This window comes from Oncorhynchus masou, chromosome 12, assembly GCF_036934945.1.
Source record: "Oncorhynchus masou masou isolate Uvic2021 chromosome 12, UVic_Omas_1.1, whole genome shotgun sequence".
NCBI lineage: Eukaryota > Metazoa > Chordata > Actinopteri > Salmoniformes > Salmonidae > Oncorhynchus > Oncorhynchus masou.
In genome coordinates, this window is record NC_088223.1 from 65,377,199 (window position 1) to 65,404,514 (window position 27,316).

Consider the following 27,316-nt stretch of genomic DNA (forward strand, 5'->3'; position numbering starts at 1 on the left):
TAGCCTCACACACCAGTGCAGTAGGTAACGGTGTATGCATCTTAAATTGAATGCGATCCGCCAACACAATCCAGAAGAAGAAGGGGGAGTGTGGTAGATTTCAAAACTCTTCTGTGGTAGTATACACACACGAGTATCCTCGATGAAAGGTGGCTATCGAGGAGGGGAGGACACTTCCGTTTGCCTAATAACAAATTGACACACTCCTTGACCACTCAACCATTTATTGGTTTCCGGGTCACGGAGGAGAGTGGATAGAGGACAGTCTTTTGTCCAAACAAGAAACCCCCCCTAGTCTTTGAACAGCATGGCATCTCTTTCGCAATACATTTAGCAAAGGCCTACTTTTCCTTTTCAAGTAATTAGAGGTAGAAAACTAAATGACACATGACAAAATGACAGTTGAGCAGTAGCCTATTTGTCATTAATTAAATCACTCATTGTTTGTGCATCTATTTACATTTTTGATCTCACAAAATATTCAAAGACGTTTTCATGAACATCCCTCACATACAAGAAATGGACCTACTCAACTCTTATGTTGTGATAGAGTGACAGTAGGGGATTATCAGACACTAAATCAAGTATCATTGGATGATCTTAATCTGGAATTAGGGGTCTTTGTAGTAACTGGAGTCCGTAAAAAAAGCCATGGAATGTGTTTTAAGAGAACATTTTGACGTTTTCTATCACTTGAGGAGTTGTGTGCATGCATCAATGTATAGTTCCCCCAACCCTAGGACATTTGGTGTGCTTGTGATTATGTCTACAAATGCCTTATTTTATTGCTTGAGCAAAATTACATTCTGGCATTGTGATGTCGCAGTGGGACTGAAAAATAGTTAACAAGTTTTATTCTGGAAACATAAAGTTTAATTTAAGTAGACTGTGATGAAGCCATTCATTCACAAAATAAACATGCATTGGCTGCTATTTATTGCTGTATTTATTGCACATGAATTATGAGAGGATGTTCACTGCTCTTTGCAAAAAGTCCCCGATGAATCTAGAAGAAATTAAGTTTTGAATGACACACTATTTATCACCAATCTCAATTATTTTGCCATGAGGTGAAATCTTGTAGTTGTTTTATCTTGCATAATATACAACATACATACATTTCTTCACCGAGGATCATTGGCTGGATAATGGACTTGATATGCCCCATATGAAAAAATCATTTATCTCAAACACTTCTTGGTAATTACTGGGGGAGTTCGTGACTTTTATACTCTAATTCAAATCTGTAATAGCAACCCCTTTGCCATTTTACTCAATTGAGTGGAAGCCCCCTAAGCCCCCCCTTTTTAAATAAGGCATATGCTTTGCAATCTCTTAATTTCATTAATCAGTAATCTGCCCTCTGGGTAGAGGAAGAAATGTTCTTCACCCTGAAACTGTTCTTACATCACCATCATTAAAGTGCATGGGGCCTCAATGCACTAGGTAACACTCTGCAACCCAGTCAACACACTCATGTGGAGAAATGTACAACAAAACTAAAACACAGGTCAAGGTTAAATGACAAAAGCACCATAGTGATTCTCTTAGAAATTGGCAAATTTGACATAGGACTCTTTCAAAGGCATGTTTTAGAGAAATACCTCAGAGGGTTGACACAAATACAAAAAGTGCATCAATATATTAATTTTCATTGAAAATGTTCTTATTTACAAAATACAATTAATACTTAGTTCCATCACACAATCAGATTGTATTACCAATATGCACAATCTAAATCCATTCAATAGAATTCCTTCACTTTCAAGTTTCAATGAAGTGTGCATGTGTGGGGAGGGGACACCCATCAGCTCATTGGCTCAATAAACCACACTATCAACATCTCACTAAGGCAACACCCTTACAATTGCATTGTTTGTGCTTTTAGCAACAACAACAAAAAGTAAGGTCTGAAAACATCATCCTATATTTACCTTTCGGGGCACTTAACACATTCGTTGTACAGGCCTATTCTAAGTGAAAATGACATGGATGCATGGAGGAAACAAAGATGGTGCTTGTGTGTGTCTTGTGTAACCTTCTAGTGCCACCTAGTGGGAGTTCCACTGCACATTAAAGCAAGGGATCATACCTTAACTATACTCCCTCATCTTTTCTGTCATGGAACACATCTATAGATGTGTCATACACTCAATAAAATATTCAATAAATGGAGGTTAGTCAACTTTGCCATTGACAGTGACTAGGTCAGAGAGAATAGTAAGGTGACCTAAGACCTGCCATTTTCATCCTGAGTGGAGGACCGACGTGAGTGTTGCTGAGAGCACGGTGGGTTTATATACACACAGCTTAATGTATATAGATTGAATTCCAGAGACAATCAATCAGAGCCAGGCAAGTGAATGGAGGGGCAGGGCTGAACAGACTGCTGCCACAGCTGACCCTTTCTCAATGGATGTGCAGGATGTCACTCTCCTTCAGGCCGAAGCGTGTCTTATACTTGTCAAAGAGGCTGGTGAGGGAATTGATGTACATGGCATGGTACAGATCCACCATATCCCGAGGAGGCTGCTCAATCTTTGGCACTGTGATCGGTTCACCCACTAAGAGAAATAAACATGTACAAATCTGTATCCCAAAAATCAACTTTAAAAAACATTTAACATATTGGAAATACGTAGTTTGATGAGCTGTAGTGTTAAACATTAATATAGCCTTGATGCAGGGGAGAGTAAATATTGACTGGGTGGATGGTTATGTTAACACAGAGGAACTAGAGTAGCTCAACTGCTTGGTAGTATCCATAACAGTCCGATCATTGAAATTATAATTACAGACCATCCGAAGACTGAATCCCTAACAGAAGCTAAGTCAACAAGCACTAAATGCCTGTAAGAGATGGGATTGAAAAGGGAGGGTAAACAACTGGAAACCAAAGTTTACCAGTAAACTACCAGAAATGTGGTATCTTTCAAGGATTTTATGTTAATCTATCACAAGACATCAAGAGGTTCCTTTGGGTACTTCCGATTATCACAGGCGTCTGTAATAATCTCTGGCCCTCTGTGTGGACTAATCACATGTCAAATATATGAAATAGTGAAGTAAGATGATAGAAAAATAGAATGACAAAGCTGTAAAACATTATCCTACATATAAACCATCAACTAAGAGAACACCATTGTTTTTAATATGAGGATTATAGGATGAAATATCCTATATATATATATATTTTACTATGTCAACATGTATTTGTTAATGTTTCGGTGTCAAACTGGTGTCAGTTGTGAATACAGTCAATAGTTGGAATAGTTTCCGAATTAATTGAAAATAATGTTGATTAAATGCTTTTTTCATGAATGAGGCTATTGAACCATATGGTCTATCTACTAGAAAGTCATGGACAATATGGAGACAGATGTAATATATTAATACTATAAAATGAATACATTTTTCAAAAGTTATTCAAGAATAAATTACCAAAGTTACGATAGATTCCAGTAAATATGTTAAATTACCGGTGGCTTGCAACCCTAGTGAGACAGTCAATAGGGTCTTGGAGAGGGTTTTACTTACCGATGGTGGTGATTGGTTTGTTGTAAGGCACCAATCCCCAGGAATCGGAGGAGAAGAAGCCACAGCCATGGAACAGACAGGGCGCAAAACCAATAATCTTCTGCAGTCGCTTTTGAGCCAGCCGCCACCAGGTTCTCTCCTCGAAGATCACCTGTTTGTACACATCGTTCTCCCCAAAGGAGTAGACTGGTACCAGGTCAGACCTGACAGAGAGAGGGAATTTACAATAGTCTCCTGAAGTTACTCATAAGGCTACTAAACCATGTGGTTTATAACAGCTCACCTACACCAATTTACCCAGACTTTGTTTTCAGTAGCTCAGTTGGTAAAGCATGGCGCTTGCAACACCAGGATAGTGGGTTCGATTAATGACTAAGTCACTTGGGATAAATGAAACATGGTGAAGCCCCAAAATTGCCCTCGCTAGAAGCCTGTGTTTCAGACATAAGGAAGTGGATGGCTGCAAACTTTCTACTTTTAAACTCGGACAAAACAGCGATGCTTGTTCTCGGTCCCAAGAAACAAAGAGATCTTCTGTTGAATCTGACAATTAATCTTGATGGTTGTACAGTCGTCTCAAATAAAACTGTGAAGGACCTCAGCGTTACTCTGGACCCTGATCTCTCTTTTGAAGAACATATCAAGACCATTTCAGGGACAGCTTTTTTCCATCTACGTAACATTGCAAAAATCAGAAACTTTCTGTCTAAAAATGATACAGAAAAATTAATCCTTGCTTTTGTCACTTCTAGGTTGGACTACTGCAATGCTCTACTTTCCGTCTACCTGGATAAAGCACTAAATAAACTTCAGTTAGTGCTAAATATGGCTGCTAGAATCCTGACTAGAACCAAAAAAATGTGATCATATTACTCCAGTGCTAGCCTCCCTACACTGGCTTCCTGTCAAGGCCAGGGCTGATTTCAAGGTCTTACTGCTAACCTACAAAGCATTACATGGGCTTGCTCCTACCTATCTCTCTGATTTGGTCCTGCAGTACATACCTACACGTACGCTACGGTCACAAGACGCAGGCCTCCTAATTGTCGCGAAAATTTCTAAGCAAACAGTGGAGACAGGGCTTTCTCCAATGGAGCTCAATTTTTATGGAATGGTCTGCCTACCCATGTGAGAGACGCAGACTCTGTCTCAACCTTTATGTCTTTATTGAAGACTCATCTCTTCAGTGGGTCACATGATTGAGTGTAGTCTGGCCAAGGAGTGTGAAAGTGAACGGAAAGGCTCTGGAGCAACGAACCGCCCTTGCTGTCTCTGCCTGGCTGGTTCCCCTCTTTCCACTGGGATTCTCTACCTCTAACCCTATTACAGGGGCTGAGTCACTGGCTTACTGGTGCTCTTTCATGCCGTCCCTAGGAGGGGTGCGTCACTTAAGTGGGTTGAGTCACTGATGTGATCTTCCCCTTGGGTTGTGCCGTGGCGGAGATCTTTGTGGGCTATACTCTGCCTTGTCTCAGGATGGTAAGTTGGTGGTTGAAGATATCCCTCTAGTGGTGTGGGGGCTACGCTGTGGCAAAGTGGGTGGGGTTATATCCTTCCTGTTTGGCCCTGTCCGGGGGCTAGGGTTAGTTTGCGCTCTCTCTCTCTCTCTCTCTCTCTCTCTCTCTCTCTCTCTCTCTCTCTCTCTCTCTCTCTCTCTCTCTCTCTCTCTCTCTCTCTCTCTCTCTCTCTCTCGCTCTCTCTCGCTCTCTCTCTCTCACGCCCTCAAAACTTGAGACATCTGTGGTATCGTGTTGTCTGATAAAACGTAACTTTAAAAATTTAAAAATGATTTAACCTTTATTTAACTAGGCAAGTCAGTTAAGAACAAATTATTATTTTACAATGACGGCCTACCCCACCCAGACTCTCCTCTAACCCGGACGACGCTGGGTCAATTGTGCCCGCCCTATGGGAGTGGATTTTTATTGTCCCCAGCACAAGGTGCACCTCTGTATTGATTATGCTGTTTAATCAGCTTATTGATATCCCACACCTGTCAGGTGGATGGATTATCTTGGCAAAGGAGAAATGCTCACTAGCAGGGATGTAAACATTTGTCCAACAAATTTGAGAGAAATAAGGATTTTTTATTTCAGCTCATGAAACATGGGACCAAAATTGTACAAGTTGCGTTTATATATTTTTGTTCAGCGTATATTATATGTTCGGAGTCACAAGCTGATGGAGCCTGTCCTTTGGCCTTGACCCAGTGTCTGTGTACAATACTGCATGTCAGGAGGAGCTCTGCGCACTTGAGGACAAATTACCACATGTGAAAGTATGTTTTATGTGCCAATCAAACCTATTGTTGAGCCAACTCTCTCTATTCCATCAAATTGGTCATAATGACACCAGTGTCTGTGCTGACCCAGTAAGGTCTCTCACCAAACATGTAGTCTGATCAGTTGATGCGTGTAACTGAGAGGTGTGTGTGTGACCGGAAGGTGCGCCTGTCAGGATGGTGTATGTGTGGCCGGGAAGTTTGTGCTCTAAACTCACCCTTGCTGGAGGGCCAACCTCACAAAGCCCTTGCGGTTATTCAGGGTGACAGAATTCTTTCCTGGAGCACAGTTCAAAGATTCAGCTGCTCCCCCGACAACAATGACCACTGCATTGCCAGTTCCATTCTGAGAGAGGAGGTAGTCAATGGAGTTACGGTTCACTGGGCAGATACCTGACACATGGAAGAGGATGGGGTTAGGCTCAGTTATCACACATGGGCCCAAAGACCAAACAAGTCAGTGTGTTTGCAGTGGAGAACACATTTGAAGAGAAATCAATACTGTTTGAGCACGAAAACATTCTTAGTGGATGTTGAGCAAAAGAAACCTTTGAAATGAAGATAATTAAGCTAACAGCGCAGGTTAACTGAAGCAGCTCTTTACAATAGTGACATCAGCAAATACAGTTTAGAAGGCACAGGGGTTGTTTAGTATACATTGGGCAATAGGACAAAGCTCAGAGTTCTACCTGATTAGAGTCGGTAGATACAGGGCTGGTATCAGCAGTTTACTGAGTACAGCAGGACAAAACTCAGAGAAACCATCTCACCTCCAGACATGAGATAGTCTCTAAAGACTGGCATCCGGAAGTTTCCAGCCAGGGTGGCCAGGGAAGGCTTGATGCCCGGGAACTTCTTAGAGAAGCCGGTGGCCTCTGTTCCGAAGTTACAGAAGGCTCCAAAAGAGAAGATCCCATGGGGGTGGTAGCCAAAGATGTAGTTTCGGCTTGGCAGCAGGTTGTGTGTCTTGATGAGCTGGTAAACAGGATGACAAAGAGACATGGTGGTTACAATCACACTAAGCAAAATATAACTCCAGAGTGTTTGTTAAGCAATTTAACAGGTCAGAGAATCTGCACAAAATTAAGCCAATTCAGTTGTGCAGTTATGATAACATTAAGTTATTTTTATTACTTGTCTCAAGAAGTTAAAGGCCATTTACCTGTGCATTGTACTATATGTATTAGCATATTTCCCTGAAATTGTGACAGCTTATCAGTTTAGCCCTGATATGACATATTTGCACTCAAGTAATAAAATAATTACAGGTAACAAACAGTGTTCTGTGTCTGGGATGTTTATCTGCACGTTTCCCCTATTATGAACAGCAGTCCCATTACAGAGCTTCAATATTCTTAAAAGTTGTTTTGAGTATGAGAAGGAGAGCATAGGCTCCATAACGGTGGGAGACAAATTGTGTCTTCAGTGAAGCGACTGCCCCAATGCCACGCTTATGGAAGAAATTGAAAGGGCACAGAGGATATACACACAGATCCAAAGAGATGTGTACACAGGACTCTAATCAAACAAGGCCCATTGCATAACCACATTATCAGATTATCTAAGACCATCTGTGAGGTTTCCACAGTGATAGCATGGTAGATATAAAGAGAACCATTTGGTGATATGAAAACAGGTGGCATTTACAACATGCGTACAGTAAGTAGAAGAAATGGAAGAGAGGAGAACTTGCTGACCCTCAAGATGTAATAGTCACTGTCCCTGAATGTACCAACACACTCACGCTGCTCCCAGCCATGTCTACCAACTGGTGTTCAACTCCATTAGCTGCAAAATCTAGACAAGGTAAGCAATCCTTCATCTGAAACAGGATGCTGCCAGGTGAATTATATAATGGGTATAGATCTCTGCGAATACCTGGCATACAGCACATCCTTGTGTCAGAAAACCACAGCCCCTTAATCCCACAACCAGCAACTCAAGGAATTACTGTACTGTAAATCAAATCAAAGTTTATGGTTGAGTTATCGCAGGTGCAACAAAATGCTTGTGTTTCTAGAGTGTGCAAAGCTGTCATCAAAGCAAAGGGTGGCTACTTTGAAAAATCTAAAATATATTTTTGTTTAAAACGTTTTTGGTTACAACATGATTCCATGTGTTCCTTCATAGTTTTTATGTCTTCATTATTATTCTACAATGTAGAAAATAGTCAAATAAAGAAAAACCTTTGAATGAGTAGGTGTCCAAACTTTTGACTGGTACTGTGTATATGAGTCATGACTAGAATACAGTATATACACATGAATAGAGTAAACATTAGTGACAAGTATTCAATGACTATATACATAGGGCAGCAGTCTCTAGAGTGCAAAGTAGAGTACCGGGTGGTAGCCGGCTAGAACAGTGATTAAGGTTCAGGGCAGGGTACTGGGCGTAGGCCGACTACTGGTGAGTGTTTAACGGTCTAATGGCCTGTAGATAGAAGCTGTTGCTCAGTCTCTTGGTCCCAGCTTTGATGCAACTGTACGGTCTCCTCCCTGTAGATGGTGGGGGGTGAACAGGCTGTGGGGGCCCGTCGATGTGGATAGGGGCATGCTCATAGGGGCGTGCTCTCTCTGCTGTCTCCTGTAGTCCACGATCAGCTCCTTAGCTTTGTTGATGTTGAGGAAGAAGTTATTTTCCTGGCATCACTCTGCCAGGGCCCTCACCTCCTCCCTGTAGGCTGTCACATCATTGTTGGTAATCAGGCCTACCACTGTTGTGTCATCAGCAAACTTGATGATTGAGTTGGAGACGTGTGGCCATGCAGTCATGGGTGAATAGGGATTACAGGAGGGGCTGAGCACACGTTCCCAAGCAAGAAAACCAAAAACGTCTCTCAAACAAAACAGGGAACTAACAAAGAGTCACTGACAACAACCAAAACAAAACAGGTGGGGTTTTAGGAGGGGTTCTAAAAGGGCACTCATGGGGGTGTCCACTGAAAGTTGCATAGCAACAACAACTGGGACCTAAGACACCCATCATGAGCATCCACTAAATGCACCCACTAAGAGGCAAACAAAATAAAAAGCCACACCAAACTGGAAGACAGGAAGTAAACCATGGAACAAAATGAAAACAGGGAAATCAGACAAAATAATGTTTTTCAAGAAATCAAATCGGGAGTGCCAACTACAGGCGTTGACCCTCCACATCACTAAAGACAACGGGAGCCTGTCACTCTTAAAACTAACAAGATGGACAAGCCAGCCAACTACAGGCGTTGACCCTCCACATCACTAAAGACAACGGGAGCCTGTCACTCTTAAAACTAACAAGATGGACAAGCCAGCATAGGTGTAACACATTCTGACTAATGAGGTAACACCAATCGGTGCGCCCTACGTGCTAACAAGTTGTACGTGCTCAAGTCCATTCTCAAAACATAAATGGAAAAACCAAAGCCTTTAACTGAATTTAAAGAAACTGTCGGAGTTCAACGTATGGATCACGAGCAGGGTCAAAGTTCAAGAGACAATACACACACTCTTGATTTCCCCTGGCTGTTAGTCATCATCAGGACTCAATTATTAATAGTTAAGATAACCTTTCACCTCGATTCTTAACAGGTAACACTAACAGTATCAAAGCTCTGGTTTTACTTAAAAGCCTTTGATTATACTTTCTATTTTTTAAGTAAAAAGGGTTGTAGGGTAAAAATGATTGTCAGGTTAATGTTTCAAGAATGCTCCATTTTAAAAACAGTCATGCTCATTCACCATTAAATCAATCAGCTGAACGGATTGAACTGAAGGAGGATTAAACATAGCAGATGTAATGTGAATGCCGTTAGTTCAATGATATTACTGAGAAGCGTAAAGGCATACAAACAACTCAGTTGATTCAATCCTTGGTCAGGAGGGCAGCGAGAGAAAACACAAGTGTAACTTGCCAAAAAATATGAATGGTAAAAATATCTTGCTCTGTCAGGATACCAAGAGACCAAGAGTTTAGCATAGGTTTAGCATGTGTTGACATATTATATTGGAAAGGGGGATACCTAGTCAGTTGTACAAATGAATACCTTTAACTGAAATGTGTGTTCTGCATTTAACCCGACCTCTCTGAATCAGAGAGGTGCAGGGGAGCTGCCTTAAAAACCTCTTAAGGATTGGACTCTTGTTTTAAATGTTCATCTAAAAGACATATCCAAATCTGCCTGTAGTTCAGGACCTGAAGCAAGGATATGCATATTCTTCATACCATTTGAAAGGAAACACTTTGAAGTTTGTGGAAATGTTAAATTAATGTAGGAGAATATAACACATTAGATATGGTAAAAGATAAAACAAAGAAAAAATATTTGACCTCTGTCATTGCCAACAAAGGGTATATAACAAAGTATTGAGATTTTGTTATTGACCAAATACTTATTTTCCACCATAATTTGCCAATAAATTCATAAAAAATCTTACAATGTGTCACGCCCTGGTCGAAATATATTATGTTTACCTTCATTTATTTGGTCAGGCCAGGGTGTGACATGGTTATTGTGGTGTGAGGTGGTGTGAGGTATTGTCAGAGTCAGGCGATTATCATTGTCTCTGATTGGGAACCATATTTAGGCAGCCATATTGTTTGAGTGTTTCGTGGGTGATTGTTCCTGTATCTGTGTTTATGTTCACCAGATAGGCTGTATAGTTTTCACGTTCCGTCTGTTGTTTTGTACTTTCAGTTATTTCATGTCTAGTCTTATTTTCATTAATAAACATGAGTAACCACCACGCTGCATTTTGGTCCGCTCCTCCTTCAACAGAAGAACGTCGTTACACAATGTGATTTTCTGGATTTTTTTTTCTCATTTTGTCTGTCATAGTTGAAGTGTACCTATGATGAAAATTACAGGCCTCTCGTCTTTTTAAGTGGGAGAACTTGCACAATTGGTGGCTGACTAAATACTTTTTTGCCCCACTGTATGTCCTGGGAAATGTTCTTGTTACTTACAACCTCATGCTAATCACATTAGCCTACGTTAGTTCAACCGTCCCGCGGGGGACCCACCAATCCTGTAGAGGTTTTAACCACATCTTCGACACCCGGGGAACAGTTGGTTAATTGCCTTGCTCAGGGGCAGAACTACAGATTTTTACCTTGTCAGCTCGGGGATTCAATCCAGCAACCTTTCGGTGACTGACCCAACGCTCTTACCACTAGGCTACCTGCCGCCCCTATTTGTGATCTAAAAAAGACGATATGGGGTATGTTAAATACCAATAATTATTGTCACCATTATGATTCTTATGAAATCAGTTTTAATTATGGCAGTAGCATATTGAGTTAGAAAACCATGATGCTTCTGCAACAATCAACTATCATTCTGCCTAGTTTATGGCACAGTGTCTTATTTTAAATACATTTTCCGTCAGAATTTTATACATTTTCACCCCAATTGTTATTACCAAAATGAATCCGGATATCTCAGGTCATTGTATAATTTTGTTATAGAAAAACCTATCTTATTTGAATAAAACAAAATGTTGATGTAGTTATACTAGTTGAAGTTTCCATTAAACTATAATATTTCATACCTAAAAACACAATGTCTGTGGACATTTCTCATTAGTAACACTATTTCCAGTTACTGTAAGAACTCCAATCATTTAAAAAATGTTTTATTCACCCATGATACATCATCTAGAGGAGTAGTCCTTAGGTGAGCACAAGTTCATTTCATGTATTCACTTATATGCCTTCAGAATGAGGATCTTATTCTCAAACATCCCCTTTAAGACACTTGACCTTCTCATTACCGAAATGACTAAAAATGTCAAATTGGGAAAAACAAATAAAATCAGTGGCGGCTGATGGGAGGAGCTATAGGAGGACGGGCTCATTGTAATGGCTGGAATGGAATAAAAATATGGAAACCAAGTTTGACTCCATTCCAATCATTCCATTCCAGCCATTACAATGAGCCCGTCCTCCTATAGCTCCTCCCACCAGAATTCACTGCGTTACATGTAACACGTTACAATATTACTTTGCGTGGAAAGTAACGTGTTTATTACTTCTCATTACTTTCATAAAAAAATCTCAACTGTCGGAGGGAGAGAGCCATGCGCTCTCTACCAAAGATAGATTACATATTAGTAGCCTAACTAATTCAATAATTAATTCAATATTTCAACCGGAACAGAAAGACCTTGGTCACAAGCTCATCTTTTATTTCCTAATGTAAGGCTGATGTATTCATTGATGTATTTATGTCTGAATTTTGGAGCATTCCTACATTTGCGCAAAAGACTATTCGAGAGTCCCCCGGGGCCATGCCCCTCCAAGACACAAGACAACATTTATGTGAAATGTTGGCTGTACAAGAACTGTTGTTTGAATCCCTTAACAAGACAAGAAAATATCAACCTACCTTTCTGTAATGTCAACCATCGAAATCAATATTTCCATTTCTCCTCCTTTGGCTTGTCCAAATTGATCAACCACAACACGGCAGCTATATGTGCCAGGGCACTGATCATGCAATTGACTGCTGTCTCTATACAATGCGTTATGATAATGTATAATCTATATGAATAATCATACAAAATTAGGATTCGACAAAGCTTTTTGATGCAAATAGAACTTTTCTATTGTCTGAAATGATAGCATTATCACATTGGACAGGTTAGTACTGCTCGCTCGCTGGAGTAAGGCAGCCTGTAAAACAATAAAACTGTTGGTTGTTTAGTCATACACGTTTCTAATGTTTAAAATGAAAAAATGTAATATTAGGATATTATACCTATCCAACACCATGTGGCGGAGAGTGATACAGCGCCCAGACCCACCTGGGCAGGGGTGATGTTGTGGATGTTTGTGGATGTTAAGTATTGTAAAAAAAAAAGTAAAAAAAAAAATGTAAAATCACAAATTTGATGGGGAGCATTAATCGCATTTCTATAGCTGCAGCATGGATAATTTGGATCAGGGAAATTATTTTCTGAGGGTCCAATAGCTTTTAGAAAGTTAGACGAATTAAAACTATGAATAGAAAATCCCTTTAACCTATACAGTACGTGTCATCCTATGAAATGTACATTATGTTGCACAGCCTAATATAAACTCAACCTCTGTACAGATGTCCTTTCTTTCCATTCAAAATATTTCTCTCCAGCCGCTAGTGCTGATGGCAACGAAATGAATATCTGGAGGGCACACTTTCCACTAGACGGTGAAGCCCTCTATGGGCTTTACTATCACAGAAATAAATATCTGGAGGGCACACTTTCCACTAGACGGTGAAGCCCTCTATGGGCTTTACTATCACAGAAATGAATATCTGGAGGGGACACTTTCCACTAGACGGTGAAGCCCTCTATGGGCTTTACTATCACAGAAATGAATATCTGGAGGGCACACTTTCCACTAGACGGTGAAGCCCTCTATGGGCTTTACTATCACAGAAATGAATATCTGGAGGGCACACTTTCCACTAGATGGTGAAGCCCTCTATGGGCTTTACTATCACAGAAGCGATCAATGGAAAAAATCAGAGGTGTTCTCCGTAAACGTAAACGTGCTACCCACAACACTGGTCCAAATACACTAATATTACCTGTAATTACCTTGGAGAAATTACTTTTTCAAAAAATGTCACTTTATGCTTAAGTCCACTTTTGAAAATACATGCACGTAATTACAGTACTTATGCTAAAAGAAGGGGTATTTTAGTCAATTGCATTAAGATCAATGATTTGTATTATGCAAATCATCTGAGATTAACAATTGACACAGTTTGATGATGTGTTAGGTTACTAAATCTCAGTACAGTTTTTCATTGGCAAAACTCAAACTCATCTCCAAAACCTGATTATCATTACCATAATGCACTAATATTTAGGAAATATGAGTTATGGAGGAGGAGGTAACCGGACGGGTGTATCACTGGCTGAGCAAGCTCCGTTAACAAGAAAGAAACAAAAATTGTGTCCAGCTTGAGGGGGAAATGTGGTACCCCCCTACCTCCCTCCCCGATGGGACAGATCATGCGTGCCCTGGCGACCCACTCGCACCTGCCACTCCACATAAACTGAAACACAAGCCTCACTAGAGGCCTCCTCAGACAAGCCGGCAATGGGTAGATGTACGCCAAATACAAAAGAGACGGCAACACATCCACCTTTAGGACCAGGACTTTGCCCATAAAAGACAAATACCTAGCTTTCCACATTGCTAGCTTCCTCTGTACCACTGCGATACGCATGTTCCAGTTTAGTGTCGCTGAGCCGGAGGTCTCAAAATGGACCCCGAGAATCCTCAGGGCCCCCTCACAGAGAGATAACCCCCCAGGCACATCCGTTCTACCGCGCCATCTTCCGAAAAACTTGACGGAAGACTTTGCATGGTTCAGAACTGCTCCCGACGCTCGGTGAAATCCCCAAAGATGGCAAGGGACCTTGTCAGGCACGAGTCCTTGCACAACAGCAAGGAAGTGTCGTCGGCGTACTGCGTCATCTTAACACGCAGCCCACCACTTCCAGGGATCAGCAAACCTTCCACCCCTGTGTCTGCCCTAATGGCAGCCCCCAGAGGCTCCATGTACAGAACGAAGAGGAGAGCCGAGAGTGGGCACCCCTGCCTGACCCCAGACGAGAGGTCAAAAACGTCACCCAAGTGACTATTTACACTAACTCGGCACCCCGCTCCGACATATAATGTACGAATCCATCCTATAAACTTCTCCCCAAATCCTAATCGACCTAACACTCTGAATAAAAAGGATCTATTCACGCGATCGAAGGCTTTCGCCTGATCTAGCGCTGCTACCATAAAAGGCAGTCCTCTATCTTCAACCCAAGCGATGGAGTCCCTGATTAACTGTAAGTTCCATCTAATAGAGCGGCCCTCTACCCCGCATGTCTGATCCTCATGAACGACGTAGGGAAGTTCTGTGCGCAACCGGTCTGCTAAAACCTTTGCAAGTAGCTTGTAATCTACACACAGCATGGTCAACGGCCGCCAGTTGCCAAGGTCTGTTACTTCCCCCTTCTTATATAAAAGTGACAGCACACCAACAGCCATTGATCCCCCGGGACCCCCGTCTCAAGGATGGCCTTCAAGACTTCGAGGACCACTGGTCCAAGTATACCCCAAAACTTGAGATAAAACTCAGCCGGCAACCCATCCATCCCAGGCACCTTCCCTTTTCCCATCCTCCTAAGAGCGCTCTCAACCTCTTCTAGTGAGATCTGGGCCTCCATCACTTCTCTAATGTCCTCCGGCAACCGCCTGGACAAGTGTTCTAAAAACACATTTCCCTGCTCTACATCTATTTCCCTTTCCTTAAATAAACCTTGGAAATGATCAATTGTCACCCTGACCATATCCTCTGGTTCTCTAACAATACTACCATTTTCTTCCCTAACACCATGTATTACCTTCCTACTCTGTCTTGCCCTAACCAACTTAAAGAACATAGCCGAACAAGTCTCATTATGTTCTAGAAAGCCACTATGCGCACGCTCCAGGAAAGCTCGAGCCTTCCACTCCTGCAACTCCCTGAGCTGCGCCTTTAGGGTTGCGGATCTCTCCCAGTCAAACGACCCGCCGAGGTTGCCTGCCTCGTATTCGAGTTCAATTAACCTTTGGATACGATCCACCTCCCTCCTCTCCTCCCGTTTTTTCCTCTTGCAATACCCTATTATAAAAGCCCTAATCCTCACATTAACTAATTCCCACCACTCTAACACCCCCTCCCACATGGACCGGAGGCCCTCAAGCCTCCAAAAGAAACCAGAAAACCCGTCAACAAAAGCCTGCTCCTACAGCACATCCCGATCTAGCTTCCAGTACCCCCTACCAAAGAGGCAGACTGGCGACCCCACCTGCAGGAGCACCCCGTCGTGATCCGAAAAGAAAACAGGCAACAGCCGCCCAGACAACTTACCCAAAGACCTGGGTACAAAAATATAGTCGAGCCTCTGCTCAACCCCCCTGGAGTTGCGCCATGTAGGACCGTCCATTTTCGGAGTAGTGTGCAGACCACCATCTACCAGACCATGGCAAGCCATTAGCCTGGCAATGGCGCCTGCACTGCTATCCCCCCCTCTTCCTAAATCTGTATCAAAATCCCCCCCTATCACTAATTTCCTATTTGTGACACACAGGGGCGTCAGGCAGTCCACCATCTCACTCCTGTCTGCCACCACCTGTGGCCCATACACCACCACTAATCTAAATTTACAATCCCTTATCGTGACATCCACCCCTATAACCCTCCCCTGCATTACCACAAAAGAATCCTCCACTTTTACCTCCCTGTGCCCACACAAAATCCCTACCCCCGATGAGTGCACCCCCCCCAAACCGACTCCCCCTTGTCCCACTCCCTCTTAAACCTACTAACATCCCCTCCATCCCTCAGGTGAACCTCCTGTAAAAAACAAAAATCAAACCCCACACCCTCCAAATAACTAAAAACCGCCCTCCTCTTAACAAAATCCCTTAAACCCCTTACATTTAAACTAACAAAAGTAAACTAATTAGACTCCATGAAAAAAAAACATGTAATACACTCAAATTCTAAACCCAGACAGAAAAAAAAACAAAAAAAACAGGAGACTCACCCGATGCTCCCCTGCTCCATATCTACCGGTGAGAACACCATCCGTAATCCTGACATCCCCCCTCTTCCTCCATCACACCATCCCAGGATGCAGGAATAGTGTTTGGCTCTGGGGTGCCCTGCACCCTGGGTCTACCCCCCTCACAATCCTCCCTAGTGTTCTGTGTGCTCCCCAGTGTTGCAGCTGGTTTGGAAAAAACACCGTCTTAAGTTGGGGAGGCTGTTGGTTAGTCCCCAAACAAAAAAAATCTCCCCACCTCCTCCTGTACCCAGTCCTGAGTCTTGTTAGGTGTGTCCCCACCCAACAGAAGTTGAGGGCCTGGGGAAACCAGCAGCAACCCAGAGGTTTCTCCCACCCCCATCACTCTCTTGGCCATCCCCTCCCCCTCACTGTCGGCCAATCGCACCCTCCTCTTCATTCTCTTCTTTGGTGATGGCGGCAGTGGAGAGATACCACCCCCCCCCCAGCTCCTCCACCATACCCCTCATCTCTTCCACCAGGGCACTTTCCCCCCAGTCCACTTGCTCTTCCACCGTCTCCTTCTCCACCACTCCTCCCTCGCTTTCTTCTCTCTCATGCTCCTCCACTCGGTTGCCTTCTTCCGCCGCTTTTCCTGGTTCTCCTACTCCCGTGCCTTCCGTTTCCTTCTCTCTTCTATCTGCCGCTTCTTGCTCCTCTTCCGTCCTTGTGGCCTTCCCCTCTGGACCTGTACTCTGGTCATGAGGCGTGCTTCCTTCCCCTCCTCTTCTTCCCACATCCCGCGCTCCTGCTCCCCCCCCAGCCGCAGACACATATGACCTCTGACGGGCCGGGCACCCCCGCCAAAGGTGTGCTGTCGAGCCACACCCATGGCACGTCTTAGGCTTGTCACAATCCCTCGCCTAGTGATCCTCAGATGCACAAAATCTGCATTTTCTTGTACTGCACGAGGCGAATATGTGACCGTAGGCCATACAGCGCCTGCAAAATGGGGGCTGACGTGCATAAAACAACGTCCCCCTGTCAGCCCCTAGGGAGAACATAGCAGGAGGATGGAGGTAGCCACTATGTCCCTTTGGGTCCTCTCTGAGGAGGGCCTGGAAGCCTCTCCTCCCATTCCAAAACCCAAGGGAGTCTTTGAGGTGCCTTGCTGAGGAGACGTTATCCATGTATCTCCCCAGAAAAGCCCTCACCTCTTCGTCCTTAACGTAAGGGTTGTAAATGTTGACAGTTACAACCCTAAAGTTATTCTTCGCCAGGCTTGTTATTTCGTAGTGGCACATCGGCCTCTCACCTCCCACTGCTCTTGCCCTTCTCAGGATATCATCGTGTTTTTCCTCTGTATATAGTGCCACGTCGTATGCTCCCTCCAACGAGTTGCCTTGGAAACAAAACACGTCCTTCACCGTCATCTTTAGAATCCCCATCAATATTATCCTTCCAAAAGATTCCCGTCCTAAAGGCTCCAACTCCTTTTCCTTCCAAGCAAACCGAATCGTGTTGGCCAGCCCAATCCCAGGGACCGACCGTGTTGATGTATTTAGCACCATCTCCGCAAGGAGAATGGCGCTCGTTCTCTTCTCTTCCAAAACAAGTAAAAAGAAAAACCAAAGTGACCGAGCCTATCTGGTGAAACTACACAGAGACAGGAACAATCACCCACAAACACACAGTGAAACCCAGGCTACCTAAATATGGTTCCCAATCAGAGACAATGACTAACACCTGCCTCTGATTGAGAACCATATCAGGCCAGACATAGAAATAGACAAACAAGACATCCAACATAGAATGCCCACTCAGATCACACCCTGACCAACCAAAACACAGAAACATACAAATAAACTATGGTCAGGGTGTGACAGCTGTTGTGGTAAATGAGAATTTTTGTGTTGGTAGTTGTGGAAATTGTGGTAAAATGCATAATATCTCATCAATAAACATAATAATAATTATGAAATAGATAAATACAGATTCTAATCCAAGAGGAATTATGGTGGAAAATGTTTATTTTGTACTCCTTTTTTTGTCAAGTGCCAGTTGTGAGAATCCCATTTCATTTCCACTTGAACAAACTAATAGTCACATCACCTGCATTTCTCATTGCTTAACCTTAACTTCTCCCACTGTGATTTCTGTCAAGGCTGATGTCCTATAAAGCAGCGTATGCCAATCCTCTCTCTCCTCAGTGTGTGTCTCCCAACAATAATAATGGAAAACAAAATCATCAAAAGCTTTCTTCTATCATGTGGAGCAAAGTCTATCCTTCCAACCGAAGTAAACTCCTTTAAAGCATTATCACAAGGGACAAAGAACAACGTGGAACCTCCAGCTGATACTGGATACAGTCACAGATAACACCATCTTCATGCCTGCGCTTATAGGATACTGTTACTGGGATACACCATAATCAATAACAATATTAATGATCTTTAACTTTGTATCTGCCCAGAAAAAGCGAATTGTATCATCTGTACCGGCAGTGCTGCTGAAAACAACATATACATGTATTATATCATTATCTGGCTTCACACCCCAACGCACATTGCACGCACACACGCAGACCCAGAGAGACCCTGTAAATGTTAAGCCTATTCCTTTCCACTCACCCTGATGGGGAAGTAGTCTCTGAAGTAAGTCCACATGGTCCAGTTCCTCACCCAGGAGGACCTCCTGCCACCTGAGAAGGCAGAGGTAAAGATCTCCAGTCAGACTATAACCCACATCCTGAATAATGCAACATACATACTGAATCATTTACATCAACACTACCTGGGTGACAATTACCCAATTTCCCAGCACAGCTCCCTATGGTCACAGACACAAAACACTGCGTCTGAAATGACACCCATTTCCTATTTAGGGCACTACGTTTAATTACAATAGGGCAACGATAGCCTTGAGGTTAAGCCAGTAACCAAAATGTTGCAAGTTCAAATCCCAGGGCTGCGGTACTTGCCTTGTTTGGGGGTGTTCCAGTCGAAGATAAGCCAGGCAGTGTACATGGCAGCGATCACCCAGAGGTCTGTGCAGAACATGTAGATTAAGAGCACAGTGCCAGCGGCACCTATGGGGTAGGAAATGATAGGGGAGAGAGCAGAGGAACAGGCATTCAGCACCTGCAATGTACCACACTTCATTAAAGATCCAATTTAACTGTTTTTATCTCAATATCAAATCATTTCTGAGTAACATTTAAGTACCGTCGTTAATATTCTAATCTCTGCAAAAAGAAAATATGCGCATTTTTCTACCACCGGTGTTTCAAACTGACTTGTTGCAGATACAATTCAGTGGGTGATGACGTAGTGCACACAAAATGTACTTTTTCTCTTAGGATTTCATGTACCAAATTCAAATGTGATATTCAATGTGTTTCCATCGCATTTTCTACTCTACGGATAAGTTAGGTAGTTAATTAGGCCTAGAAAGGTCTTGGTACATGCTCTCTAGCCAACAGCTCACAGATAAAGTGTGGGAAGGTTCTGCGGATAGGTTAGTCTACATGAGATTATTATGGATAAGAGTGAGAATATTTGTATTTGTCGAACGTCAGTCAAGCATCGACCATCATGTCACCAGAATAAGAATATTTACTGGAAAGGAGCATCAAGCTCATACCATGCACTTTCACCACCATCCTGTGAAGTTCATCATAACTTATTTCATCTGTAGCTGGTTATGGCTAGAAGGGATGCAGCTTTTGTCAAATTAACATCAGATTTGATTTTTGTAGCAGGTTAGGATAATTTACGCACCTGGTTAGGATAATTAACGTAGCCGTTTAGAAGAATTAGGTTAAGGTTAGGAAAAGGGCTACGGTTGGCTAAAATGCACAAAACAAATCTATTTTCACCGTTAATTTGACAAAAGCTGGACTTCTAGCTTTGACCTTTGTAGCCGAATAAACTAAATGGTTTCCCGAGTCGTAATGGGAGGAGCACACACCATGTCATCGTGTGACTCCAAGATTACTTCGATATGATGGTTATTCCAAATCAAATTTGATTTGTCACATGCACCGAATACAACAGGTATTCACAGTGAAATGCTTACTTATAAGCCCTTAACCAACAATGCACCTCTAAGAAAAAGAAGTGTTAAGTAAAAAAATAGAAAAGTAAATCATTAAAGAGCAGCAGTAAAATAACATTAGCGAGGCTATATAAAGGGGGTACTGGTACAGTTTCAATGTGCAGGGGCACCGGTTAGTCAAGGTAATATGTACATGTAGGTAGAGTTATTACTATGCATAGATAAATAACAGAGTAGCAACAGTGTAAAAAGGGGGGGGGAATGCAAATAGTCTGGGTAGTTATTTGATTAGATGTTCAGGAGTCTTATGGCGTTGGGGGTAGAAGCTGTTAATAAGAAGCATTTTGGACCTAGACTTGGCGCTCTAGTACCGTTGCCGTGCGGTAGCACAGAGAACAGTCTATGACTAGAGTGGCTGGAGTCTGACAATTCTCTGACACCCCCTGGTATAGAGGTCCTGGATGGCAGGAAGCTTGGCTCTAGTGATGTACTGGGCCGTACGCACTACCCTCTGTAGTGTCTTGCGGTCAGAAGCCAAGCAGTTGCCATACCAGGCAGTGATGCAACCAGTCAGGATGCTCTTGATGGTGCAGCTATAGAACCTTTTGAGGATCTGAGGACCCATGCCAAATCTTTTCAGTCTCCTGAGGGGGAATAGGCTTTGTTGTGCCCTCTTTACGACTGTCTTAGTGTGTTTGGACCATGATAGTTTGTTGGTGATGTGGACACCAAGGAACTTGAAGCTCTCAACCTGTTCCACTGCAGCCCCGTCGTTGAGAATGGGGGCGTGCTCGGTCCTCCTTTTCTTGTAGTCCACAATCATCTTGGGGCGGCAGGTAGCCTAGTGTTGGCAAGTAACCAAAACGTTGCTGGATCGAATCCCTGAGCTGACAAAGTAACAATCTGTCGTTCCGCCTCTTCCCTGGTTGACAAAAACTCCTTTGTCTTGATCACGTTGAGGAAGAGGTTGTTATCAAGGGCACCACACGGCCAGGTTTCTTAACTCCTCCCTATATGCTGTCTCATCGTTGTCAGTGATCAGGCATACCACTTTATTATATCAATTTGCACATAAAGGTGTTTCCACCGTCATTTCTCACAGAATTAATTTTCCTGACACAAAAAGTTCCCACCTTGTCTAGAATATTTTGTTTTGTCAACATTTGGAAAGTTTACTGACAAAGTTGCAGTTTCCATGAGGCCCGATATTACATTTAAGTGCCTTCAGAAAGTATTCATAACCATTAACTTTTTTCACATTTTGTAGTGTTACAGCCTGAATTTGAAATGGATTACATTTATATTTTTTGTCACTGGCCTACACACAATACCCCATAATGTCAAAGTGGAATTATGTTTTTAGTAATATTAACAAATTAATTACAAATGAAATGCTGAAATGTCTTCAGTCAATAAGTATTAAACCCCTTTGTTATGGCAAGCCTAAATAAATTCAGAAGTAAACATATGCTTAACAAGTCACATAATAAGTTGCATGGACACACTATGTGCAATTATAGTGTTTACAATTATTTTTTAGTACTACCTCATCTCTTTACCCCACACATACAATTATCTGTAAGGTCCCTCAGTCAAGCAATGAATTTCAAACACAGATTCAAAAACAAAGACCAGGGAGGTTTCCCAAAGCCTCGCAAAGAAGGGCACATATTGGTAGATTGGTAGAAATAAAAAAAGCAGACATTGAATATCCCGTTGAGAAAGTTAGTAATTACACTTTAGATGGTGTATCAATACACAGTCACTACAAAGATACAGGCGTCCTTCCTAACTCAGTTGCCGGAGAGGAAGGAAACCGCTCAGGGATTTCACCATAAGGCCAATGGTGACTTTAAAACAGTTACAGACTTTAATGGCTGTGATAGGAGAAAACTGAGGATGGATTAACAATATGTTAGTTACTCCACAATTACTAACCGAATTGACAAAGTGGAAAGAAGGAAGCCTGTACAGAATACAAATATTCCAAAACATGCACCCTGTTTGCAACAAGGTACTAAAGTAATACTGCAAAAAATGTGGCAAAGCAATTACCTTTTTGTCAAGAACACAAAGTGTTATGTTTGGGGCAAATCCACTGCAACACATTACTGAGTACCACTCTCCATATTTTCAATCATAGTGGTGGCTGCATCATGTTATGGATATGCTTGTAATCGTTAAGGACTGGGGAGTTTTTCAGGATAAAACTTAAATGGAATGGAGCTAAGCACAGGCAAAACCTGGTTCAGTCTGCTTTCCACCAGACACTGGAAGATGAATTCACCTTTCAGCAGGACAATAACCTAAAACACAAGGCCATATCTATACTAGAGTTGCTTACCAAGAAAACATTGAAGGTTCCTGAGAGACCGAGTTAGTTTTAACTTAAATCTACTTGAAAATCCATGGCAAGAATCTTATTTGACAGAGCTTGAAGAATTTTGAAATAAATAATAGGCAAATGTTGCACAATCCAGGTGTGAAAAGCTCTTAAGTCGTGTTCACATTGGCAGTTTGAAGTGACTCAAATCCTATTTATTTGCATAATTTATATTTATTTGTTATTACTCCTGTATTCTGAACAGCCAAAAAGCACATGGAATCAGATATTTCAAGCTCCATTTCAAACCACCTTCGTAGGTGGTTTGAAGTCAGATACAAATCTGATTCTTGGCCATGTGACTTGTCTGAACGGTCAAATCTGAGAAAAGATTTGCTTAACATGTCACATAATAAGTTGCATGGACTGTGTGTAACAATAGTGTTCAACATGATTTTTGAATGACTACCTCATCTCAGTTCCCCACACATAGATAACTGTAAAGGTCCCTCAGTCAATGAGTGAATTTCAAACAGATTCAACCAAAGACCAGGGAGGTTTCCCAATGGCTCGATAAGAAGTGTATATATTGGTAGATGGGTAAAAATAAAGCAGAGATTGAATATCTCTTTGAGCATGGTGAAGTTATTAATTACACGGGATGGTGTATCAATACACCCAGTCACAACAAAGATACCTGCATCCTTCCTAAATCAGTTGCTGTAGAGGAAGGAAAGCCCTCAGCGATTTCACCATGAAGCCAATGGTGACTGTAATAAGGTTAAGAGTGTATTGGTTGTGATAGGAGAAAATTGAAGATGGATCAACATTGTAGTTCTTCCACAATACTAACCCAATTGACGAGTGAAAAGTTAGACTGTACAGAATAGAAATATTCCAAAACAAGCATCCTGCTTGCAACAAGACACCAAGTAATTCTGAAAACAAAAAGCAGCAAAGCATTAAACACTTTTCAGGACAAATCCAATACAAAAATGTACTGAGTACCACTCAGTTAAGGACTGGGGAGTTTTTCTGGATAAAGAAAATATCCGGAATGGAGCTTAGCACAGGCAAAATCCTAGAGCAAAAACAGAATTGACCATATATATATATTTTTTTACATCTTTATTTAACTAGGCAAGTCAGTTAACAACAAATTCTTATTTTCAATGACGGCCTAGGAACAGTGTTTTAGATGCCTTGTTCAGCGGCAGAACGACAGATTTTTACTTTGTCAGCTTGAGGATTCGATCTTGCAACCTTTCAGTTACTAGTCCAATGCTCTAACCAATAGGCTCCCGCAGTGGTCTAAGGCACTGCATCTCAGTGCAAGAGGCGTCACTAAAGTACCTGGTTCGAATCCAGGCTGTATCACATCCGGCCGTGACTGGGAGTCCCATAGGGCGGCACACAATTCGCCTAGCATCATCCGGGTTTAGCAGCCATTGTAAATAAGAATTTGTTCTTTACGGACTTGCCTAGTTAAATAAATCTACACTGGAGTTGCTTACCAGGAAGAGTTACAGTTGGTTGTCTAGCAATGATCAACAACCAATTTGAAGGTGCTTGAAGATGTTGCCAAATAATCAAATGGGGAAATGTTGCACAGTCCAGGTGTGGAAAGCTCTTAAGTCATGTTCACATTGGCAGTTTGAAGTGACTGAAATCCTATTTATTTGCATATCCGATTTTGTTATTTGTCCTGCAGTCTGAACAGCCAAAAAGCACATGGAATCTGATATTTCAAGCTACATTTCATACCATCTATGAAGGTCAGATACAAATCTGATTCCTGACCATGTGACTTGTGTCTGAACGCTCAAATCTGATTTGCCCTTAAGTGGTTTTTAGACTGTTATTCGGCATATCTTCTTGCTTGATAGCGAGCTACTCTGTTGACAGTTTGATTAGGACTTGTGGTTGCCAACTAGCTTGTTAATTGTTTACAAACAAAATTATTGAATGAGCTAGAAACCAAAACAGCTACCTAGCTAGGACTCATTTTTCAAGTTGGGCTTTAGAAAAGTGTTCTTACACTATGATTTTGAACATTCAAGGCAACTGGGAAATGACCATGGCAGGCATTGTTGTGATAGGGAACACCACCAATCAGCCTACACCCCTGCAAACACACCCGTCGTTACTTTGACAACTAGCATAGCTGTGTCAGCAAATGACTACTGTCTGAACACACACAAATAAATCTGATTTGGTCACATGTAACTTGCTGTTTGGACAGTTGGTAGTCCAAATCAGATTTGAAAAACAAAACTGATTTGAGCATTAAGGCCTGCAGTGTGAACATGGCTTTAGAAACTTAGCCAGAAACACTCACAGCTGTAATCGCTGCCAAAGTTGCTTATACAAAGTATTGACTCAGGGGTGTGAATACTTACTCATGTAAATTAGATATTTTTGTATTTTATTTTCAATGAATTTGCCACAATTTCAAAAACATGTTTGCACTTTGTCCTTATGGGGTATTGTGTGTAGATGGGTGAGCATTTATATATCTAATACATTTTGAAATCAGGCTGTAACACAACAAAATGTGGAATAAATCAAAGGGCATGCCTACATTATGAAGGCACTGTATATGGCCCACCAGTGAAAAAGCTATTCTCAAATAATATCTCTAGTAGTAAGAAAGCGTGAGGGGGAGACATCTTACGGGCTTGATCTCCTTGTAAGGTCACAGGTCACTATATCCTTCAGCCACTACTAGTTAGAGCCACATGGAGAGACAATCGCACACTCACCCATGGCGAGGAAGCTGATTACCCACTGCAGAACTGAGATGACCTGAAGGTGTTTCTCCATCTTGGATCGGAGTACAGGCCAAGGAGCGGAGGGTAGGTCCTGAAGGGCGGAGAGGATGCTGCAGCCGGTGCCTAAAGGAGATTGACAGGGTCATAAATGAGTCATACTGTATAGTACATAAGAACCACATCAATGGATTAAGTCACAGACGGGCTCGAGGGAGTCAGCAAGAAGACTAAAGAGATAAAATAATGAAACTGTCATCAACCTTTTCCCAGGCTTTCAGTCTGTCAACCACAGAAACACACATGAACAAGGGAAATTAGATTATAGACTTGAGACACTGAACAAAGGCTCATGCCTTACAAAGCTCTGTGTTGAAACAGACCACAAGCAATAAACACCGCATGTCACGTCAAATTCCCCCCCCCCCCCCGCCACTGCAGTCGCTATAGAGATAGAGCAGAGCCACAGTCCAGACAGCTACACGTAGAAGTGACCATGACAGACCAGTCCACAGTATAAGAGAGAGCCACTGAGGGGACTGTGCTAAATCTACCCAAGCTCATAGTGCCTGATCAACAGATCCTCCCGATGCCACAGGACAACACAGCCACATAATCCCATTTTGAAAGACTAACTAACACTGTCATGCTGTAAAACAAACATTGACCATTCTGCACTCTGGCCCACACTCTCACATTAAGTCAATGATGCTTTCAGTCAGGGCTACTGGGTAGGATCAGCCTCAGAGGGTCAGGGACATGATGTGAACTAGGAGTACTACACAGTGAGTTAGTCACCGACCTCACATCTGCCCACTATCGGGCAGCAGAAGGGCACAACGTTGTGGAACGCTGCAAATAGAAATAGATCATGTTGAACATTCTTGCCTATCTGGCATGTAGAATAAGGGATCTTGTCAGGTCTATTCATGATATTTCTAACTTCAATGTTCATGTTTTCCTACTGAAAACTTCTCTGCCTTCACAGATTTTTATTTTCACTTCTCTGCCTTCACAGATCACACAAAAATATACAAGCAACATGTATGAAAACCACTGTGCCCAGATACACTCTTCATCACACACTCACACATACAGTATACACACTTACTTATCTGTTGACTATCTGTGTATTTCAGAACAAATGGCTCACATGACAATGATGTGTGGTAATTTCTAGACAAGAGCCCATCGTTACTTAATCACTTAATCGCACACAGTGTATCAATAGAAAGCACATAGATGCAGACTACATGACCATTTGATCATATAGAGTTGTGTAACAAACAAGGGGGTCAGTCACTATTTAGAAAATGGAAGTTATGAAATACGAAATATGAAAACTATTGCTAACACGAAACTATAGCATCCACAACAAACTTCTGATTATGTTTGGCCTGCCATAGTCCTCCATCATTTCAGAATGTATTGCAAACTGCTTCTACAAAACGGATTAAACGTCAACACAATAGAATTTGGAATATCATGAAGGGGATGCATTTCTAAAAGACGCTCGGGGGATATGATATTTGAAGTCTGCATGCAAACAGTGGATTTTTCATTAGGGCGCATCTCTTACCTTTTAGGACACCGGGGTAGGCAGCAAGTATTGTCTTCATAACTGTGGCTCCGGGAATCAACAGATCACAATACTTGGAAATATTTACTACAATAAAGTTTATCAACTCTACAGTTCCTCTATAATGACTGCATTAAATTGAATAACTGAGCGGCATTTAACCCGTATGGGAGGAGCCAGTTCAAAGTCAGTACGTGAGAGAGGGTGGTAGGTGTATTGGGTCCAAACCGAAGCGCTCCTGTAGAAGAACCG

The 27,316-nt window shown here is 42.2% G+C and overlaps 1 protein-coding gene across 2 annotated transcripts; it reads right to left on the reverse strand.

Moving 5' to 3' along the window:
• Positions 1 to 928: 928 nt before the first annotated feature.
• On the reverse strand, positions 929 to 27,316 carry LOC135550675 (diacylglycerol O-acyltransferase 2-like). Of its 2 annotated transcripts, none has more exons than XM_064981696.1 (8): positions 27,065 to 27,316; positions 25,480 to 25,611; positions 19,319 to 19,426; positions 18,969 to 19,039; positions 6,589 to 6,793; positions 6,037 to 6,211; positions 3,538 to 3,740; positions 929 to 2,564 (listed from the first exon to the last, which is right to left on the reverse strand). In XM_064981696.1, exons 1-8 carry the CDS (start codon positions 27,102 to 27,104, stop codon positions 2,410 to 2,412), a joined length of 1,089 nt encoding a protein of 362 aa, XP_064837768.1. In that variant the 5' UTR covers positions 27,105 to 27,316; the 3' UTR covers positions 929 to 2,409. The 2 variants fall into 2 exon arrangements, with proteins under 2 accessions (XP_064837768.1, XP_064837769.1); XM_064981697.1 differs by lacking the exon at positions 27,065 to 27,316 and adding an exon at positions 26,040 to 26,073.

What these genes read in the sequence shown, in the direction of transcription:
- LOC135550675 (XM_064981696.1), bottom strand. Translation starts at nt 27,104, where the DNA reads ATGAAGACAATACTTGCTGCCTACCCCGGTGTCCTAAAAG. An exon ending in AGACTATCTCATGTCTGGAG is followed by an intron (nt 6,212 to 6,588) that starts GTGAGATGGTTT and finishes TCCATGTGTCAG; the next exon opens with GTATCTGCCCAGTGAACCGT. An exon ending in CAAACCAATCACCACCATCG is followed by an intron (nt 2,565 to 3,537) that starts GTAAGTAAAACC and finishes TATTTCTCTTAG; the next exon opens with TGGGTGAACCGATCACAGTG.